Here is an 18,563-nt window from a genome sequence, read left to right as displayed (position 1 = left end):
ACGCTCATCAGCATGCAGCACCACGCGGCTGCTCCTCAGGTCCAGGCAGGCTGGCAGATAGGCAGGCAGGCAGGCAGACTTGTCAATAAAGGAACAACAGTAACAGGGCACCTCAGCGAGGCCTCCAGCCCTGTCGCTGATGTCTCACTCTCAGCTGCCCGGACTCCCCCAGTTAATGAGCGCGTAATTGTTGAGCAAGCAAAAAAGAGAAATTAGGGAAGCGAGGAGGGAAAAGCGGCAATGAGGTGAGAGGTGTAAGAGATAGTAGAATGAGAGGAGATAGAGGTGAGGAAAGGACAGAATGCTCCAGTGAACAAAGTTAAGACATAAATGAGACAATTTGTCCTAAAATTGTGTGGCGCAGTACAGAGAGAGAAAGAGAGGAGGAAGAATACTGTGTCTAAATCAAAGCGACATGGGGGGGGGGGGATGCTGCTCAGTGGGAGCTGACATTGAGAGCAGGCGGGGGGAAGGCAGTTTCAAGGACAACGTGAAAATATCACACTCAGTCGCTACAAGGCAGCCATGAGTTGTGGTGAGGCCATGATGGAGCGGGAGAGCAGCCAGAGAACTGCAGGAGAAAGAACGAGATCAAGGACACATGCTTGTTTCCAAGATCTGACAACGTGAAATGATAGTAGGTGACAGATGTACTGCGTGGGTATACTGAAAGAGGGGAGGAACTTGTTGACCTTAGTAGTATTGGCATGATACCAGGGGTTTGAGTTTGATGTCACAACTCATTTTAATCTTTAATCTTTGGATTGGATACTACAAAAGCACAGCAACAAAGTGCAGACATCAAGCAGAGAGCTGCCACATTTTACTCACATGTACGTATATAGCACATTTTGCAACATCAGTCAGAGAATTAATGGACGGAAAACGACAATTTTGATAATTGTTTTAAGTCATTTATCTGGCAAAATCACCAAATGTTTGCTGTTTTTTCAAATGTGGAGCACTGACAACCCATAAACTCCACCAACCAACAAATCTTTTGTGTCAAGCGCTAACTGTCTGGATCGACAGAAGTACATTTCCAGGATAAAGCCTGACATCTGGCGCGTGGCTCTCTGTGTGTTGTCGTTCTCAAACTCGGTTCAACCTTTGAAGTAGCGAGCTACATGCTGAACATGTCAGGTTTTGTAGAAATTTTGGATGGTGCAACAAGGCAGGCCTGCTTGGTTCTTTCTGGGAATGATTGTAAAGATTTATAAAGAATATGTTTACAGCATTTCCTCTCTAACTGGGAGGTTTTGGGACTGATTGGTAAGATTGCTGTGGACGAAGTACACACGGAGATACACTGGTAAGAGCCAATGAGATTTAACCATGTATCCAGCTAATTTAAATAGCTCACGTTAATGTATTGTGTCAACAGTTAACTTCATTTAAAGGTGCAGTAGGTAAGCCTTATAAAACTAACTTTCTGTCATATTTGCTGAAACTGACCCTATGTTCCAGTAGAACTACATGAAGCAGGTAATTAAAAAAAAAAATCTGGCTCCTCTGGCACCACCTACAGCCTGTAGTGCGATTTGCAAAAATCCACAGCTCCCTGTTCAGATGCACCAATCTGGGCCAGGGGGGGTGTCTAACTGCGTGTCAATCACTGCTCATGCACACGCATTCATTCTCCCTTGCGGGGGGAGGGGCTTAGGAGACCATTTTGGGCTTTAGCAGAAAGGGGGGAGGGACTGAGAAGTTGTCGATGTTCACATTTTTTGGCTAAGTCCTGGATCTTCGCAATCCTACCTACGGCACCTTTAATATTGTATGTTGCGTTTTCTTTTGCGGGGTGCAAATGTTCCACCAAAATGGGTTCCTTCCTGAGACTATTTTTCAGAGCCTCCATCACTGCGTCGGAAGAAATGCAAACAACCCAGAGTGTTTTTTCTCCTATCCCAGAATGTATCTGTAGTGTAGCACGCGTCCAAATTCACATTCACTTGAAGGCATGGAGGAGAGGTTAAAATGTTTTTTTTCAGCTCGCAGAACTAATTTTCAAGAACATATTGAATATTTAAATCTTTTATTTCATATCAAAATCCTTTTTCACCACCATCCTACAAGGTTATAATTTTCACTCATAGTGACGACACTCAACCTGACTCTGATTACCACTTGGAAGTATGTTCTGGACAGCAGCTGAGTTTGACTTCCGGTGCCACTCTCCCATGACCACCCAAGCTGATTTGAAATGAATCTTCGCTCTGATTGCAGAGCTCCCTGCTCCTTTTTCTCCCCTGCAGACACTGAGCAGTGAAGCCGAGACACAACCCACATGTCTGCATTAGCCTGTGATGCTCCAGGCAATGCGAGGGAGGCCATCTTTACCGGGGGGAAATGATGGATGTAATGTAGATATGCTAATCTGTCATTAGGCCCTGCTCTGCCCTCCCTCAGCCTCTCCTCTGGGGGAGGGCGGAGGGATTTCAATCACACTATTGAAGAGTAGAATTCTAGTGAGACATGCTGAGGCCAACAGCTAATCAGTCATGTCTCCATGGAGAAGACACAGACTTCACAGCAGGAGCATCCGTCTCTGAGCCTGCCTACCACACTCGCTTTGTGTCAATCGATCGCCCTTGCTCCACTTTTCCTACAGTGTACGGCTCAAGTCGGACCCCTCTGCTGCATACTACTACTTCTCTGGGAGTAGGGGTGGGCATCGTTTTGATTTGAACTATTCTGATTCCAATCCCGATTCTTCCTTTTGATTGCGGTTCTTATCAATTTTCAATTCCGATTCTTCCGTCACAGATTATTATTATTTAGGGCTGTGCTCGATTGAAGGAATTCGTAGTCGACTAACACTCATTCAATTGTATCGACTAATCGATTAGTTGATTTAATCGACAGATCTGTAAATCTGAGTTTCTCCGCAAAGAGTCATGCAAAAGCACCACTTTAATTATTGTGTTTGCCAGAGATGTGCTCGTACGTTTCTTGGAAATAAGTCATTCAGCATGAAAAAAGCATACAACATAACTAATCAACTAAAGAAATCTTAGTTGACTAAGACCAAAACAACCAATTAGTCGACTAATCGACTAAGAGGGGGCAGCCCTATTATTATTATTATTATTATTATTTCACACATAAGAGGAAATTTATCTTTTGATTCAACTGTGATTTACAGTTTTACTGGGCTTTTTCAACGTTAAAGCTATAGTGCGTAGTTTCTATCGCCCCCATGAGGAATTCTACGTAATGACAACAAAACTGTCGCCGCATTCACACAGTTGCTAGTAGCCAAGGAGGACATGGAGGATTCTGCGCGCGAAAGTCGCCGGACGACACAATCTTCTGAACATAGCCATACTGAGAAATACAGAGAGCGTTGTGTGGCGCCGATAGTCTTAATTAGCTTTGTATCAACTCATTTGGCAATGGCTTGAATGTAACGGACATTCATTAATATCAAAAAGTTACGCACTAAAGCTTTAAATAAAGCCACACTTTAGAGCGCCGCTTACTGTGCTCTGTGGCTGCAACACAACAAGTGCCTGGAAGTACAGGAAACCAAAACTTCTGCGTAATGAATTTGGAACCAACGATTGGATTCGAAACCAAATTTTCCAAATGATTCCAATTTTTAAAAAAGCATCGTAATTTTAGAAAGGATTCCAAGCTGGAACAGGTTCTCGATGCCCAATCCTATCTGTGAGAGATCCCAAATCCAACCCAGCACGATGACAGCGACTACAAGGCAGACAAATCCCTGCGCCCTTGCATGACTGGGCCCCCTGTCAGCTTCCAGCACTTCAATAATAGCGCAGCGACGCTAAATAGGCTCCTGAAACATAAGGACGGGATGTGATGAACACTGAAAGGGAGCAATTGGAGGGTCGGTGGGGAATGGAGGGGGTGGAGTCCGGTGAAGGCGGTTCGCTGTTCACAAGGCTCTATAATTAGCTGCAGAAGATCAAATGACTTTTAATGGGTTTGTCTGAAAACAGCAGACTAGTTCAGATTTGCGCTTGGAGCTATATTCATATCTCATCAAACTAATGGAATTCTCTAGAGTGCTTGATTGGTTTTTATCTCTGATCCAAATGGCTGATAGAGGTGCATGGCTGCAGCATTCCTTAGCTGCAGCTTTGTGATGAAAAAAAGTGCCGTTCCAGGGCACGATGGTGTAAAATGGAAATGGTTGTAACAAAAAATGTACACATGATGTTAAATGACAGTACTCCTTCAGCTCGCGACCTGACAACACTCAGAATTCATGGTTTGATGCACAGCCATTATTGCTATGGGAGTCATTTCCCATGGATGTTTGAGCATGAATGGTCTTATAATAACGTCTTGCGAAAGATAATGGAATCTTCTACTGGTCATTAGTTAGAGAATTATAAAGAGAGATACTACAAGGATAATAGCAGGGTCATGGCTCAGCCACTGCCTGATCTGGGTGGAGGGAAGTCTGGTGCAGTGCAAGTCTGCAGCTAAATACCCTGCCTACAATTAGGCCTTGAGCAGCACACGGCACACACGCTGACACACAAACCATGCAATGGGAGAGGCTTGGGGAACAGCCCAGTGCATAAAGAATTAGATGATTAATCGATTAATCGATCAACAGGCAATCAACTGATCATTTTGATGATTGATTATTCTGTTATGCCATTTATCAAGTAAAAAGGCCAAACATTTGCTCGTTCCAGCTTCTCAAATGTAGGGATTCGATGCTTTTCTCTGTTTAATGTCATCATGAATGGAACATCTTGTTGTCGGCTGATTGGCCGAAACAAGCGACCTGAATCTATAGGGCTGTATAAAGCCACGTGATGAACACTTGTCATCATTTTGGTGAGTTCGCAATTCGTTGAAAAAAAATAATCAACAAATGAATCAATGGTGAAAGTGCTGTCGGTTTTACCTTTTTGACTCCGGCAAAGTTATTGTTTCTGCATAATAAAACTGTAATCCTGAAAACGTATGTACTATGTACAGTTGATGCAGGGGAAATAGAGACTGAGGCAGGATAGGGAGTTGCTGCACATGCTCTCAGTGAAATTATACGTGTCGCATTCTGTTTGTGTGTCTATAAGAGTCCTTTATTTCCCAGGGTTTCCTGCTAGCAGTCAAGCTACATTACCCCCCCCACTAAGTCATCTAGGGTTTTCTATTTCAGACTGAGGAAATTATGCCCAATGAGTTACATCCAGGTTCTACAGTAATTCTCATTTACGTATTGCCTTGTCATTAAATAATACAGTACAGAGCCTTCCTTCTTTTTATTGCTTCTGTGAGGGCAGGGAGGAGATCTGCAGCTTTTATCTCTTCATCACGCACACAACACCTCTCATTGAATTAATTACGGTGCTGTGCATGGAGGTAGGAGCTTAAAGATAAGTTAGGGGGAAAACAAAAATGTCATTTCACTTCAGTTACAGGAAAAGAAAATCAGTTCTGCCTCAAACATCCAGGGTGGAACGCTAGCGTCTCCCGTTCCCCCTTTCTTCCTCCGCAGGTGAAATCTCTGTCCCCAGTGGACTATCCGACAGAGCTGCTGTTTGTCCTTGGCCACCTTCTCCTTGAGAAAGTGCTGTATCAGGCAGGCTGCTAACAGGGCTGTCACATAGCGTAGAGTACCAGTGGCGGCAGCAGCAGCAGCACAGGCCTCTCTCTGGGGGTATACAGTTACACTGCACTGCTTCTATCTCTTACTGTTCTTACATTTTCATTTCCCCCCACTCTCCTGAGGAAAAAATGGATAAACTTTAGAAAAAAAAGGAACAGGATGGACTCCATGCTGCCGTTGGTTCTGGTCTGGATGATACCATTTCCACTATAGGCACGTGGGGAGTGACAGGAGGGATATGAAGGAAGCTCGGTAAGCAGGAAGATGGAAAGGGAGGGAGCTCTGTTTTCCCTGGCAGGGGATGGCGTATTTGTGCAGCGTTGCTCAGCAAAACAGAGCACCGTAGCAGCCAGGCAGCCTGCCAGTCATCCAGCCAGCTTATCAAGGCGAGACCACCAACTCCTCCCCCATTCTCCTTCAGCTAGAAAACCACGGCACTGTGCTTATACCTGGGCATGCAGATGAGTTGAGAGAAGGACTTCTCATGGCTCTTAAATCACAAACAAAAAATAGACCACTTTGGCTCTGAAAGTCCAACGCTCAACGTGACACAAAGACAGACCCATCCACACACTCGAGCTCTCACACAGAAAGTGACAAAGAAACTAATCAACAAAGCGCTAAGAAAAGACAATTATAACTGAAGTTTATAAAAACTGGGTCTGATTTGAATGGTCTTGTGCGACAAGAGAGACGGAAATTCAGTTGAGGATGGGTTCAAACGCGAGTAAAAACAGCCATTGAGTAATTTTTGCTCCTACACTTTCTGGTGAATTTGAGCATGCAAACAGCGGGAAACAATGCCTGGCACACAGTTAAACTGCTCTTTGATTCTTAGCTGCCTGCCTCCGTTCTATTTCCTTTTGTGTAGTCAAAAAAAAAGCAGACAAATCGGAGCACATGCTTCGCCAGAGCCTGTGTATGACTCACAAAAAATGAGAGCTATACACCTGAATAAGACAAGGAGGGGACAGCAGACACACAATCTTCCTCACTGACAGGGACTGAGGAAGAGACAGGCGGGGCCATAAGCAGAGGGGCAAGTGCACCATAGCTCATAGATAGCACACCAGATGTTTTATTCATGGGAAGAAAGACCCACGCAGCGAGAGTGACTCACTGAGCCACACACAGACACACACACACACACACACACACACACACAGACACACACACACACACACACACACACACACACACACACACACACACACACACACACACACAGACACACACAGACACACACACACACACAGACACACACACACACACACACACACACTCTGAGTAGGGAGGTGACAGGGTTTAACCCACCTACGTTGACTGTCTTCTCATTCTCAAATAGAAAACACATTAAAAAATAAAGTCTGAAATGGCATGGTTCCTTTCAAAGGGATTTCAAGGGATGTTTTTGTTCTCTGAACTAGTCAGAGTGTACAGTCACTCTCTCTCTCTCACAGCGCTGTCACAGGAAGAGAGCCGCTCTCACTGCACAATACAGCGAGCCATGCGGCTATGCATTCCTGAGCACTCTGGCATACAAACCGACAAAAGGAATTCTCGTGCAGCCGTGCTGAGCCAGGCTATTGTCGAAAACACACAGACTCAGGTGTTGTGGCGCTCACGTTGGCTGCGTATACACAAGGAGGACTGTCGAGGCTGTGCAGACCGGCCGACATATGGCAGGAGGCCTGGTGCAACTTAAGCGGTGTGCAGTCATGAGTGTGCCGATTTGAACCCACTCACTCCGCACCGAATCCCCGCCGCCCAGGATCTCTCACTGAGAAAAACGGACTAAATATGTGATGAGCTGAGCTGCAAGAGGATTTAGGCATACAAAAACACATTTCACAAGGCAGAGAGCTGCAAAGATTAATCAATTAGTTGTCAACTACCAAATCAATCGCCAACTATTTTGATAATGGAATGGAAATCGGTTCTTCTAATGAAAATAAATTCTCTGATTCTAGCTTGTTAAATGTGAATATGTTCTAGTTTCTTCTCTCCTCTGTGACAGTAAACTGAATATCTTTGAGTTGTGGACAAAAAAGACATTTGAGGACGTCATCTTGGGTTTTGGGAAACAATGATCCACATTTTTCACAATTTTCTGACATTTGAAAGACCAAACATGTGAAAATAAATAATAAAATAATCGTTAGTTGCAGCCCTACAGAGGCATATACATACAGACACACAAACATGCGTTTCCAGTAAAAAAAAAAAAGAAAAGATGGCACTCTGCTCACTCGGGATAATTAGAACGAGCGCAGAGCCTGAGAGACAAAGCCTGGCATCGTGAGAACAAGGCTCGCCTGATGAGACCTCTCTATTTAAATCCCGAGCTGAGCTGAGAGTGTGTCTGACGATGGAATCGCTCCGGGAGACATGCTCGGGTTCGGAAGGAAAGAGACAGCCAAGGCAGTGAAAAGAAGATGGAGCGACAGGCAGAGACAACTGTAGATGAATCGAGTGGCAGGAAGGCTTCTTTGAGGAAATGAGAGCACAGAATAAGGGCTTTAGATTCAATCAGACATCCGTCCCTACTGTTAGTCATAGAGCACAGATCAAACTTCAGTGGTGAGCGAACACCTCTGATATTACATACAGGTGACTCACATTGTCCTGTTCCACTTTGAAGTCAGTTTACCTCTGCAGGGCTTGGAAATGAGGGTTTGACTAAGTGAGTGGGTGAGTGGGGGAGGGAACTGAGCGTATGAGTGTATGAGGCAGACGGAGAAGGGTAGGGCTCTGGGATTAGAACATTTCCCTAGCAGATCTGTAAGCACCTGGCGTTTCTTGTCGCTAAGAGGATTCAAAGGGATACGGGGCTGTCCCCAACAATTGAAAGCAAGGTTTTAAGAGCTAATCTACAAATTCAAGGGCGAGTGAGGCTGATTCTCAGCTGATGGACTATGTGGCGCTACTTTCAACTAGATTGACACGGCAGAATGCGGAAGTCAAAGAGGCGATCTTTACAGCTTAGGCTACATCTACACTACTGCGTTTTCATTTTTAAGCGGCGTTTTGAGACAAAAACGATCTCCGTCCACACAAGAGTTTTAGCTCCAGCAGCAGAACTAATCTCTGTCCATATTAACACAACACATATCACGTGACCATTCACACACACTGGGCATGTGTGTGTAAACAGGAAGCAGGTTGTCTGACGTTACTCTGCGGTTAAAAATCTTGGATTCGGGCGACCGGATAGCTCAGTTGGTAGAGCGGGCGCCCGTATATAGAGGTTCACTCCTCGACGCAGCTGTCCCTGGTTCGACTCCGACCTGCGGCCCTTTGCTGCGTGTCATTCCCCCCTCTCTCTCCCCTTTCATTTCTTCAGCTGTCCTGTCAATAAAGGCCTAAAAATGCCCCCAAAAAAAATCTTGGATGTAGAAGTTGAAAATACAGAAAATACTGTGGAGCGACGGCGAGGTGGAACTGTTACTGAAAGGTATGTAAGCTACCTAACCGATAAGACTGACTGACATGTGTCTCCTTTTGTGCCCGCCCAGACTACAAAGCAACCCCGGAGTTTTCAAACCAAAACGGGGGGCAGCAGTGTTTCCAAATGTCTCCGTTTTAGGGCCTCGGAAACGTCGGAGTAGTGTGGACGCAAAGCGTAAACGTAGCAAAAGATATTCCGTTTTTTAACCAAAACGTAGTAGTGTAGATGTAGCCTTAGAGGAGAGAAGAAACAGCCTACAGAAGGCTTTGACTGTGCTCCACCACCCACAACGATGTATTGAGATCATTATCAAATGCAAGTACTTCTGATTGTTGTTTGGGGGGGTTTTCCAGGCGCGAAACGTCACCAACAGTCTGCCTTTGCCCTTGTCTCGGCTCGGTATCTCAATCCCCTCTGTATTGTAACGACACCCTGGTTTGTGACGGGCTATTCAGGGGCACACAAAGGGCCCTCATAGGGAATCAGTCAGCGCTGCTAAAGGACGGCTTCATAGCACCCGCCCTGACAATCACAGCCAACTGGAGGCATTCATTCACATGCAATTGTTCACTATCAGCACATACCCAGAGCAAATACACACATGGAAGCACACTTTAACATCAATGCTCAGCAAATAGCACGCACAGCCAAGCACGCACACACACTTAAGATGATAAGGGGAAATCTGCTGCTGCAAGAGGACTGCAACCAAACCCTATAAAGCCAAAGTCACTCCAGCAGTACGAGTTAACACTGCCACTTTTAAACAGGTCTATTCCATACAAGCTCAATCTTGCCTTGAAGTCAGACACGCATTGATGTTAGTGACATCATTTTTTTGTATTTTATGACACAACAAAAATCTGATGTTGTGGTTGTGGTTGTGTTTGCGTAACGCTCTGTCTGTCCTGGCTGTGATAATCTTTGCTTGCTTAAGTCAGCAGAGAATGAAATGTACCAAAAGCATTAAGTGTTCCAGATATTCTGTTTTCCATTAATCTAGTGGGAGTCATATCAGCACATGCCTCAGTATGATGCAACTCTCTGGGTAAACCAGCTCTGCGGTTTCTAGCCTGCGCCCTATTTCTGAATCAGCTCCATAAAAGATACAGCTGCTCAGCCTGGCTTTTTCCACAAGAGAGTGAAATAAAAATTTAAAAAAAAACCTGATTGTTTGTAACAAAAAGAGGAGATGAAATAAGACAAAACAGAGAGTAAAGAGCTAAAAGGGCAAAACCTCATTTCAGAATGAGAATCAGAAGATTTATTGTCATTGTACAAAATGAACGACATTTTTAGCAGCAGTTCACCCAGTGACAAATCTGAAACTGAAAAGACAAGAAATAAATAGTAAAACAACAATCATAAATAGAAAGAAATATACACACTACAAGTACTTGTTATTGCACATAGTCTGTATGTGAAGGTGTGAATGTGTGTGAGTGAGTGAGGTTGCTAATGAGTGTGGTGTAGTCAGTGTGGTGATGGCTTGTGGAAAGCTGGGACTGCAGGATATGAGGAAAATATGCGATATGCGATAACGTTGTTGAATATCGCGATAACGATATTACTTGCGGGGAGTAAAGTGTTCTCAATTTCTGCTGCTTTCGTTATCCTGCTAAAATGCGACGAATTGCTTGTTGAATTTAAAACCAATGAACGGAAATCATTTCGAACTTTCTTTTATTGAACAAACTGAAGATTGAGTTGAATATAAAAAGCCACTACTTCAAAAAAGAATGACAGTTACATTTTAAAGTGCAGTTTCCTCCTGATATTTTCTTTGAACAAACGCAAAAAAATCTCTGAGTGTCTTTCGCGATGTGTCACAGCCTTTCCCGATGTGTTTATTGTGCCAGTTGATATCACCATGACTATAAAAATATATATATATATATATATATATATATATATTTGAAGCCACAGCAGACTGTAAAGAGAAGAGATGCTCAGATGAGAGAGGGGGGGGGACACAGCTGAAGAAATAAAAAGCTCACAATCTGACGCTCTCACAGGTACCTGACAAAATAAAACTGTTTACACAGCTGAAGTAGCCGGCTAATCCCAAAACGCTTGAAAAGGGAGGAACTGCGAAACAAGAGGGCCGCTCCGGTCAAATACACAGAGAGATGAGGAACAATGGCAGGAGAGGGGGTGGAGGAGAGGGAATAAACCATGCCTAACTAACAGCGAGTGGGTCTCGGAGGAGCTCTCACCGGCTCGTAAATTCAAGCTCAAGGTCCAGGGGAGTGCATCCAGTCAGCATGTCAGCACACCAATATGTAGCTCGGCTGTGTGTCCACAGGCTCATCAGCAGGGTCCACACTGCTCACACCAGCAGCTTCACTGACAAACAACGGCAACAGCAGCTGTCCAGTCCTGACACGCTTCAAACGGTGTGGTTGTTTGTGGTTGTTGTTTGTGGTTGTTATTGTTATTTTAATCGTCATTGCAATATCAACCGGCGCAATGAACTAGGGATAGGATTATCGGCCCTGGCTGTTTTATTTGCCTGATAAGCGATAAAGTTAATGAATTAAAAAGTGTTCTACTTTGGCTCGGCTACAGGCCAGGTATTTTAGCAGAATACTGAAAGCAGCAGAAAGGCAGAACTGAGTACACTTTAATATCTGTTTATGTATCGCAAGAAATATCGTTATCGCGAAATATCGTTATTGCGATATTCAAGGTATTTTCCTCATATCGTGCAGAAAAAAGTTTTTTTGTGATTGTTGCGGGCAAAAATCCTTGATTATGCGGCACGTTTTCTTAAAAAATGCAGTGGAATATGCAGAATATTTATGCAATTTTATGCGATGAAATTGCGGGAACTTGCAAAAATTGCGGGAACTTGCAAAAATTGCGGGAACTTGCAAAAATTGCGGGAACTTGCAAAAACTGCGGTTTCATCATGGCTTCATCGTGGGGTTTGCAGCTTTTCGATGATGTTCACGTCGCGGACTTACGTCACTTCATAACATTCCCATGGCAACAGGGGAAAATGGCAGCTCTTGTATGAAGTAAACACAACATTTTTCAACTTTCTGCTAAGCTATATGTGACTTTTTTGCAACTAAAATACGGAGATTATGAAATCATGCAAGAAAATCTGCAATTTATGCGGTGAAAGTGCGGCGTATTTGAAAAAATGCGGCCCCCGCATAAATATGCGGACTTTGGCTGATTATGCATTGAATTATGCGATCGCATAATCGCGTTTTTCTGGAGGGACTGGTTTGTGGGAGACTTAGGTGCATGTATTTGGAAGGGTTTTAAACGGTCGTCCCTTAAGAAAATGTGACATTTTTCAATACCATATCTGTGTCTAAAATGTTGGAAAAGCGAGAGCAGATAATAAATACTGAAAAAGCTTAAAAACAAAACTTGCTGAAGAAGTCCACTATGGACCGACTACGATCATTAGATCTGAGAAAGGTCACGTAGTTAGTTTTGATGCTCACATTGATTTTACATTCATTCAGCAAAAACGGCTTGGGTGCAGCGCCTAAGTCCTATAATGGTATAGAAAACCCTGACATGTTGATGTTTAACTTGATCTTTTGTGAATCTGTAATCTTTTAAGTTAGTTAAACATATAGAGATGTAACCGGACATGAATCTTATAAATGAATGTATATTCATCTATCTATCAATATAGTCATCTTGTTGGATTTGTTCTCTTCTACAGATGTACTGTATACTCAGGTGTTTCTTTAATTCCACATCAGTATTATAAGTCTTAAGTTTCCTGTAAACAGTGTGCATTTAAGGGCAAAAAAAGGGATATGAATATCCATATTCTATCCATGTGGCGTTTTACTGCAAATAAAAAACGCCATGTCAAACAAAGGAAAAAGCCTTGTCCTTGAGGACAGCCATTGATTAAACCACAGGAATCCTCAGCATGCGGGTCAAAGTTAAGGCGCACGGCAGCCACCATACATTTCTCAATTTAATCTGGGTGACTGATCAGGAAAATTCATTGATTTCATCCATTAATCACCTCAGGAGAGTCTGTCCGGTATCGATCAGCGCGTCTGTGCGGTGAGGAGGGCTGACTGAGGAGGCAATCATTGCAGAGGGGACAGCTCTTTGTAGAGAGACAGAGTGCAGCAGCATAGATTCGGTTGGGGACATAATAACCATTATTATTCACACACACACACACACACACACACACACACAAAATGCCAGCCAATACTGCCTCGAAATGGCCAAGGTTTTTGTCACAAACGCGGGAGAGAGAGAGAGAGAGAGAGAGAGAAACATTACCTCATAACCAGCCACTTTGCACAACAGTGGCAGGAGGAGATGTCTTGTTCAAATGTTTTGTCATGATTACTTCGGCAGTGAGCAGGAACACTTGTGTTTACCCTGAGTGTGTGTGTGTGTGTGTGTGTGTGTGTGTGTGTGTGTGTGTGGGGCTGTTTGCTCTGAGAATGGGTGCATTGTTATCCCATGACACACAGTCTGACACTGCAGGCTTCAGTGTTCAGGGACAATAACTGGTGAGCCAGCAGGAAAACAGGGCATTAGGTAGGTAAGGAGTGTGTGTGTGTGTGTGTGTGTGTGTGTGTGTACAGAAGGACCTGCATATCGGTTTGAGTCATGTTTTATGAAAAAAAAATTCAAACTTCTCTGATTCCAGCTTGTTAAATGTGAATATGTTCTAGTTTCTTCCCTCCTCTGTGACGGTAAATGTAACATCTTTGAAATGTGGACAAAACGAGACATTTGAGGACGTCATCTTGGGCTTTTGGGACTTTTGGGAAACACCGATCCACATTTCTCACCGTGTTCTGACATCTTAGAGACCAAACAACTAATCGAATAATCGAGAAAATATTTGACAAAATAATCAACAACGAAAGTAATGGTTAGTTGCGGCCCTAGACTCATGTGCAGCAGGCTACTGTGATGGTTCAAACTGTAATGAGGACTACAAAGACATTAAAAATGACACTGTAGTAAAAACAGGGGCCAGCCTGCACCACAGGGGGCCAACCTGTTGACAGGAGCAGCTGGAGATTGAATACCTAGGTAAAGATTTTCCTCCTGTCTGTTCAGACAATATCACACACACACACACACACACACACACACACACACACACACACACACACACGAGATGGATGCAACTGTGACAGAGCTGGGAGGACACACTTTGTGATCCATTGCAGAGGGCCAGTGTGTCCCCAAAGGCCTGACAAAGCGCGTGCTGTCTTTCATCTGATCTCTGCAGCAAACCCTACTGTAATTCCTGTTATGGCAGTTTCCGGGGGCCGCACATTGTTCAACTCAACCAACAAACTGCAGTCAGTGCTCAAAAGTGACCTGAAAGCAAGCTCATTAATATTTAACTAGATCTGATAATATATCAGCCTTTGTGAACACGTTAAACCCCTCATAGCCTATAACAAAAGTATTATGAAAATCCTTTGATTAGGAACGGACATCTATCAGTTTAATTCCGCTGCTTGTGTGGGAAGAAGTCAAAGCCCAGAAACAGAAATATACAGTTACATGTACGCAGCGACATAAAAACAGAGCTTATAGCCACACATGCCTCACGTTAAGAGAGGACAAATATAGGTACACAGCAGGCCAGAAAGATTTGATTTTTCAACACACGTGTTTTGATCCGAGTCAGACTAGCCTGGCACGGAATAAATCCGAAGGCATGTCAGATTACATACCTCAATATAGCCGGCCAGCGCTGGAACCACAATGCCCAAAATAAGGACAGATATGGCCGGGACTGAACCCATCTTCCAGGATCTCCGGTTCTGCTACTGGGAACAACTTATATCCTGGGAGCTCTGCGGGGAAGCTGACGTCCGTCCGGGAGAATAAAGAGCTAACGGAGTCCTAGGGAGTGATGTGAGAATCTATCCAGGAGAGCGGGACGCGTCCGGCTCCGCTTGTTTTTGTTACCCGGGCTAGACAGAGAATGTCGGTGGGAGACTGAGTCTGAGTGTCGGTCTCTCTGGAAATGTGGACTGTGTGGCGCGGCTGCTCTCTCTGTTGCCTCCTCCCTCTCTCTCTCTCTCTCCCTCCCTCTCTCTCCCTCCCTCCCTCCCTCTCTCTCCCTCCCTCCCTCTCTCTCCCTCCCTCGCAGCCTATCCACAGAGCAGAGCGCAGTGCGCCACCAGGCGGCCGGCTACAGAAACAGCCAGAAAACGCAATTAACCTTGTGTTGACTTCGGGTCACATTGACCCGTTTTTAATTTTTGTTTCATATCAGAAAAATTGGGACGTAGAAATAAGCGCTGAAAATATGTAGAAGAAAAATTTAAAAATTTTAAACGTTGGAAAAAGCAAAAACAAACTGTGAAAAAAAAAGATTTTCTACCTGCTCATTGAATGTCCAAACACTAGTTTGTGATACACAGTGTAGGCTAATAATAACAGACTTGTAATAATAACAGGCTTAATAACTACATTAAAGCATCTGTTTTTATGAGCTGCAGTGGTGGAAGGTGCATATAGGCCTCACGTTCTGTGCTTTATACACATATGTGGCTCTTCCTTCCATTCTTTATTCACGTGGTGATATTTTCAGTGTCAGGTTCTATTTGTCACATACTCAACATATCTTTACATTGTGAAGTGAAATGCTTTGTTGCCTTCTCCGGTACTGTGCTTGACATAAATAACAATAAAATATCAGGTATCAAAAATGCAATAGCCTATAGCCTATAAGAAAAGATAAAGTAGAAGCAAAAAAATGAAGATAAGATAGGATAAGATTATATAGGAAAGGATAGGATAAGATAAGATTACAGATAAAATAAGATAAGCCTTTTAATTGCAGCACAATGTCAGAAATAAGTAGCCTACAGCTAGGCTACATAGAGCGAGGTACAAATAAAATAACCAAAATAATTAGAAGTTTATAAAATAAACATAAGAAAAGAATAAAAAATAGAAACTATGGGAAAACAATTAGACTCCAAATGACAATGTTAGCAGTATACAAATAGTAGCCAGATCCAGAGAGCAGAGTGACCCAGTGGTGTGGAAACAGCAACTATAACAGAGCAGAGCAGAACGTGTCTAGTGTGGGATGTAGAGTCAAATATCATATCAAATCATGTTACATGTGCTGTAGTTAGGCTACTACCAGTGGTGGAATGTAACTAAGTAGCCTATATTTACGCAAGTACTGTACTTAAGACCAAATGTTGAGGTACTTGTACTTTACTTGAGTCTTTTCTTTTCATGTCACTTTCTACTTCTACTCCGCTACATTTCAGAGAGAAATATTGTACTTTTTACTCCACTACATTCATCTGACAGCTTTAGTTACTAGTTACACATTTATCACATCTGATGTTTTATTATAAAGTAAACTAGCCAACAATATAAGGACCTACAAGTCCAGCTGAAATGATTAGACCATTAAACACACAACTGTTTGGATCCTTTCCACTTTCTAAAATTTGAGGATTTTTCTGCATTGAGTACTTTTACTTTGAATACTTGAAGTACATTTTCCTGATGATACTTACAGACTTTTACTCAAGTAACATTTTCAATGCAGGACTTCTACTTGTAACAGAGTATTTTAACAGTGTGGTATTAGTACTTTTACTGTAGTAAAGGATCTGAATACATCTTCCACCATTGGCTACTACATACTTTGCAGCAAAGAAAGTAACAAGGCTACATGTAATCAAGTAGCGTACTTAAGTACAAGGTACTTGTACTTTACATAAATATTTCCATTTGATGCTACTAATTCGGGAGCAAATATTCATGTGTAATTAATAATATACCTTTTAGGACTCTTACATTTATCTGACAGCTGTATTTAGTTTGCAGAAACATAGTTATAAATTAAACTAGGACTCAACTAATGAATATTGATTGTTTTGATTGCTTGCTTGATCTATACAACAAAAAGTCAGTGAAAGAGAGTCCAAGGTGGCAATATATATATATTAGGGCTGCTCCCTCTTAGTCGATTAGTCGACTAATCGGTCGTTTTGGTCTTAGTCAACTTAGATTTCTTTAGTCGATTAGTCATGTTTTACAGATCTGTCGATTAAATCAACTAATCAATTAGTCAATACAATTGAATGAGTGTTAGTCGACTAAAAATTTCTTTAATCGAGCACAGCCCTAATATATATATATATATATATATATATACACACATTCTGGACGTTATACGTTATGAAGAGAAAGATGAATAAAGACTGAGCAAATGATCCAAACAGAGGAAAGATTGTCTTTGTTTTGAAGATAACGTGATGGCCAATATTTCATTTTCTCAAATCTCTCTCACACACACACACACACACACACACACACACACACACACACACACACACACACACACACACACCTTCAGTGATTTGATTATGTTGTCTCCAACTCATTTGTTTCTTCATGAATTGTCAGTTATTTCTCTCTGATGGCTTATTAAAAAAAGCATCATGGAAATTTGATATTTGCTTCAGGCAGGGCACTCGGAGTGGTTATTAATGTTGGAAAACATCACCCAGTAGACGTGTTTCAACAAGCTGAATTTGCACGTTACTGTAAGTCTGATCTCGGGACGTGTCAGTTTGATCCCAAGATCCCTCAGTAAAAAGCCTCTGGAAAAAAACAGAGCAGACAACTAGTTCTCCATTTTAGCTCCCCAGGTAACAGAGGTCCAGTGAGAATATAGGCCAAACTCTATTTATGGAAGTGTTACTTCGCCTTTTTTTTGGCTATAGGAAACATTTACTTCATTACTTAACATTTACTTTATTCATTTATAGGTATCCAACACCACTTTTCACTCAATTGATCCTAAACAAACATAATGTAATGAGTGCAGTATACTAGTGCAATGGTGTCCACAAAACATTAATTGTAACAGAAACTTCCCTTAGTCATGTAGTTAAGAGCACTTTACCGGAAGTAAAATTATACTATTGTGTCTAACTTGACGCCAGTAAAGTGTAGCTAATTCTAGTTACTCACTGTAAATTTTAATCTCCAACTGTGACCAATAGAGAATAAAATAAAACGACAATTTCCCTCATTTCTTGAGTTTGGTCTCATTTAATTTTTTTTTTTTTAATTTTCGTTATTTCACTGTATTTTGAAAATCCGGTTGGTGTTTTGAAAATACCAACCGGAAATGGAAGTATGCTATCATGGTACCAGCATAATTATTTGTCCCAGCGACGTCTGGATAAAAAATAAATAAATACATAATCAGTATTAAGATACACGATTACTTCAAGGCCGTGTGTGTTAGTTTTGTCTGATTGCGTCAGTTTGGCAACTGTATTTTAAAAGTATTCACCGAAAGTATACTGTCATGTCTGCATTGACGCTAACTTGATGAATTGAATGGTGCAGTTCCTCTTAGTGGCCACCAGAGGGCAGTAAACACAGGTGATTTAGATTTCGGTTAACCGTCTCCTGTCATCTCCACCTTTCTGTTTTTACAGAAAAAATTACTTTAAGATATAGAAAGAAAGCATAAGTAACGTGAGCCTAAGATAGCAATGCTAACTTAAA

General features: G+C 42.5%; 1 protein-coding gene and 1 long non-coding RNA gene across 6 annotated transcripts in view; one reads left to right on the top strand and one right to left on the bottom strand.

The window, feature by feature from the left end:
* aplp2 (amyloid beta (A4) precursor-like protein 2) overlaps positions 1-15,064 on the bottom strand; it is a 96,772-nt gene extending 81,708 nt beyond the window's left edge. For 2 of the 5 annotated variants that reach the window (XM_036001413.1, XM_036001416.1), the window contains exon 1: positions 14,738-15,062. In XM_036001413.1, the coding sequence (XP_035857306.1) occupies positions 14,738-14,809 (72 nt within the window). In that variant the 5' untranslated portion in view covers positions 14,810-15,062. Of the gene's footprint in view, positions 1-14,737 lie in introns of all 5 variants that reach the window. The other 3 variants (XM_036001417.1, XM_036001415.1, XM_036001414.1) reach the window with 3 other exon arrangements.
* On the top strand, positions 7,390-13,881 carry LOC116041106. The gene is made up of 2 exons (XR_004102845.1): positions 7,390-7,631; positions 13,781-13,881. It is a non-coding gene; the product is annotated as an uncharacterized LOC116041106 (long non-coding RNA).
* Positions 15,065-18,563: the final 3,499 nt, after the last annotated feature.

The sequence above is a fragment of the Sander lucioperca genome, chromosome 5 (genome assembly GCF_008315115.2).
Source record: "Sander lucioperca isolate FBNREF2018 chromosome 5, SLUC_FBN_1.2, whole genome shotgun sequence".
Classification (NCBI taxonomy): Eukaryota; Metazoa; Chordata; class Actinopteri; order Perciformes; family Percidae; genus Sander; species Sander lucioperca.
Note: the sequence above shows the minus strand (reverse complement) of the source record. Positions and strands in the feature narration are given on the sequence as shown.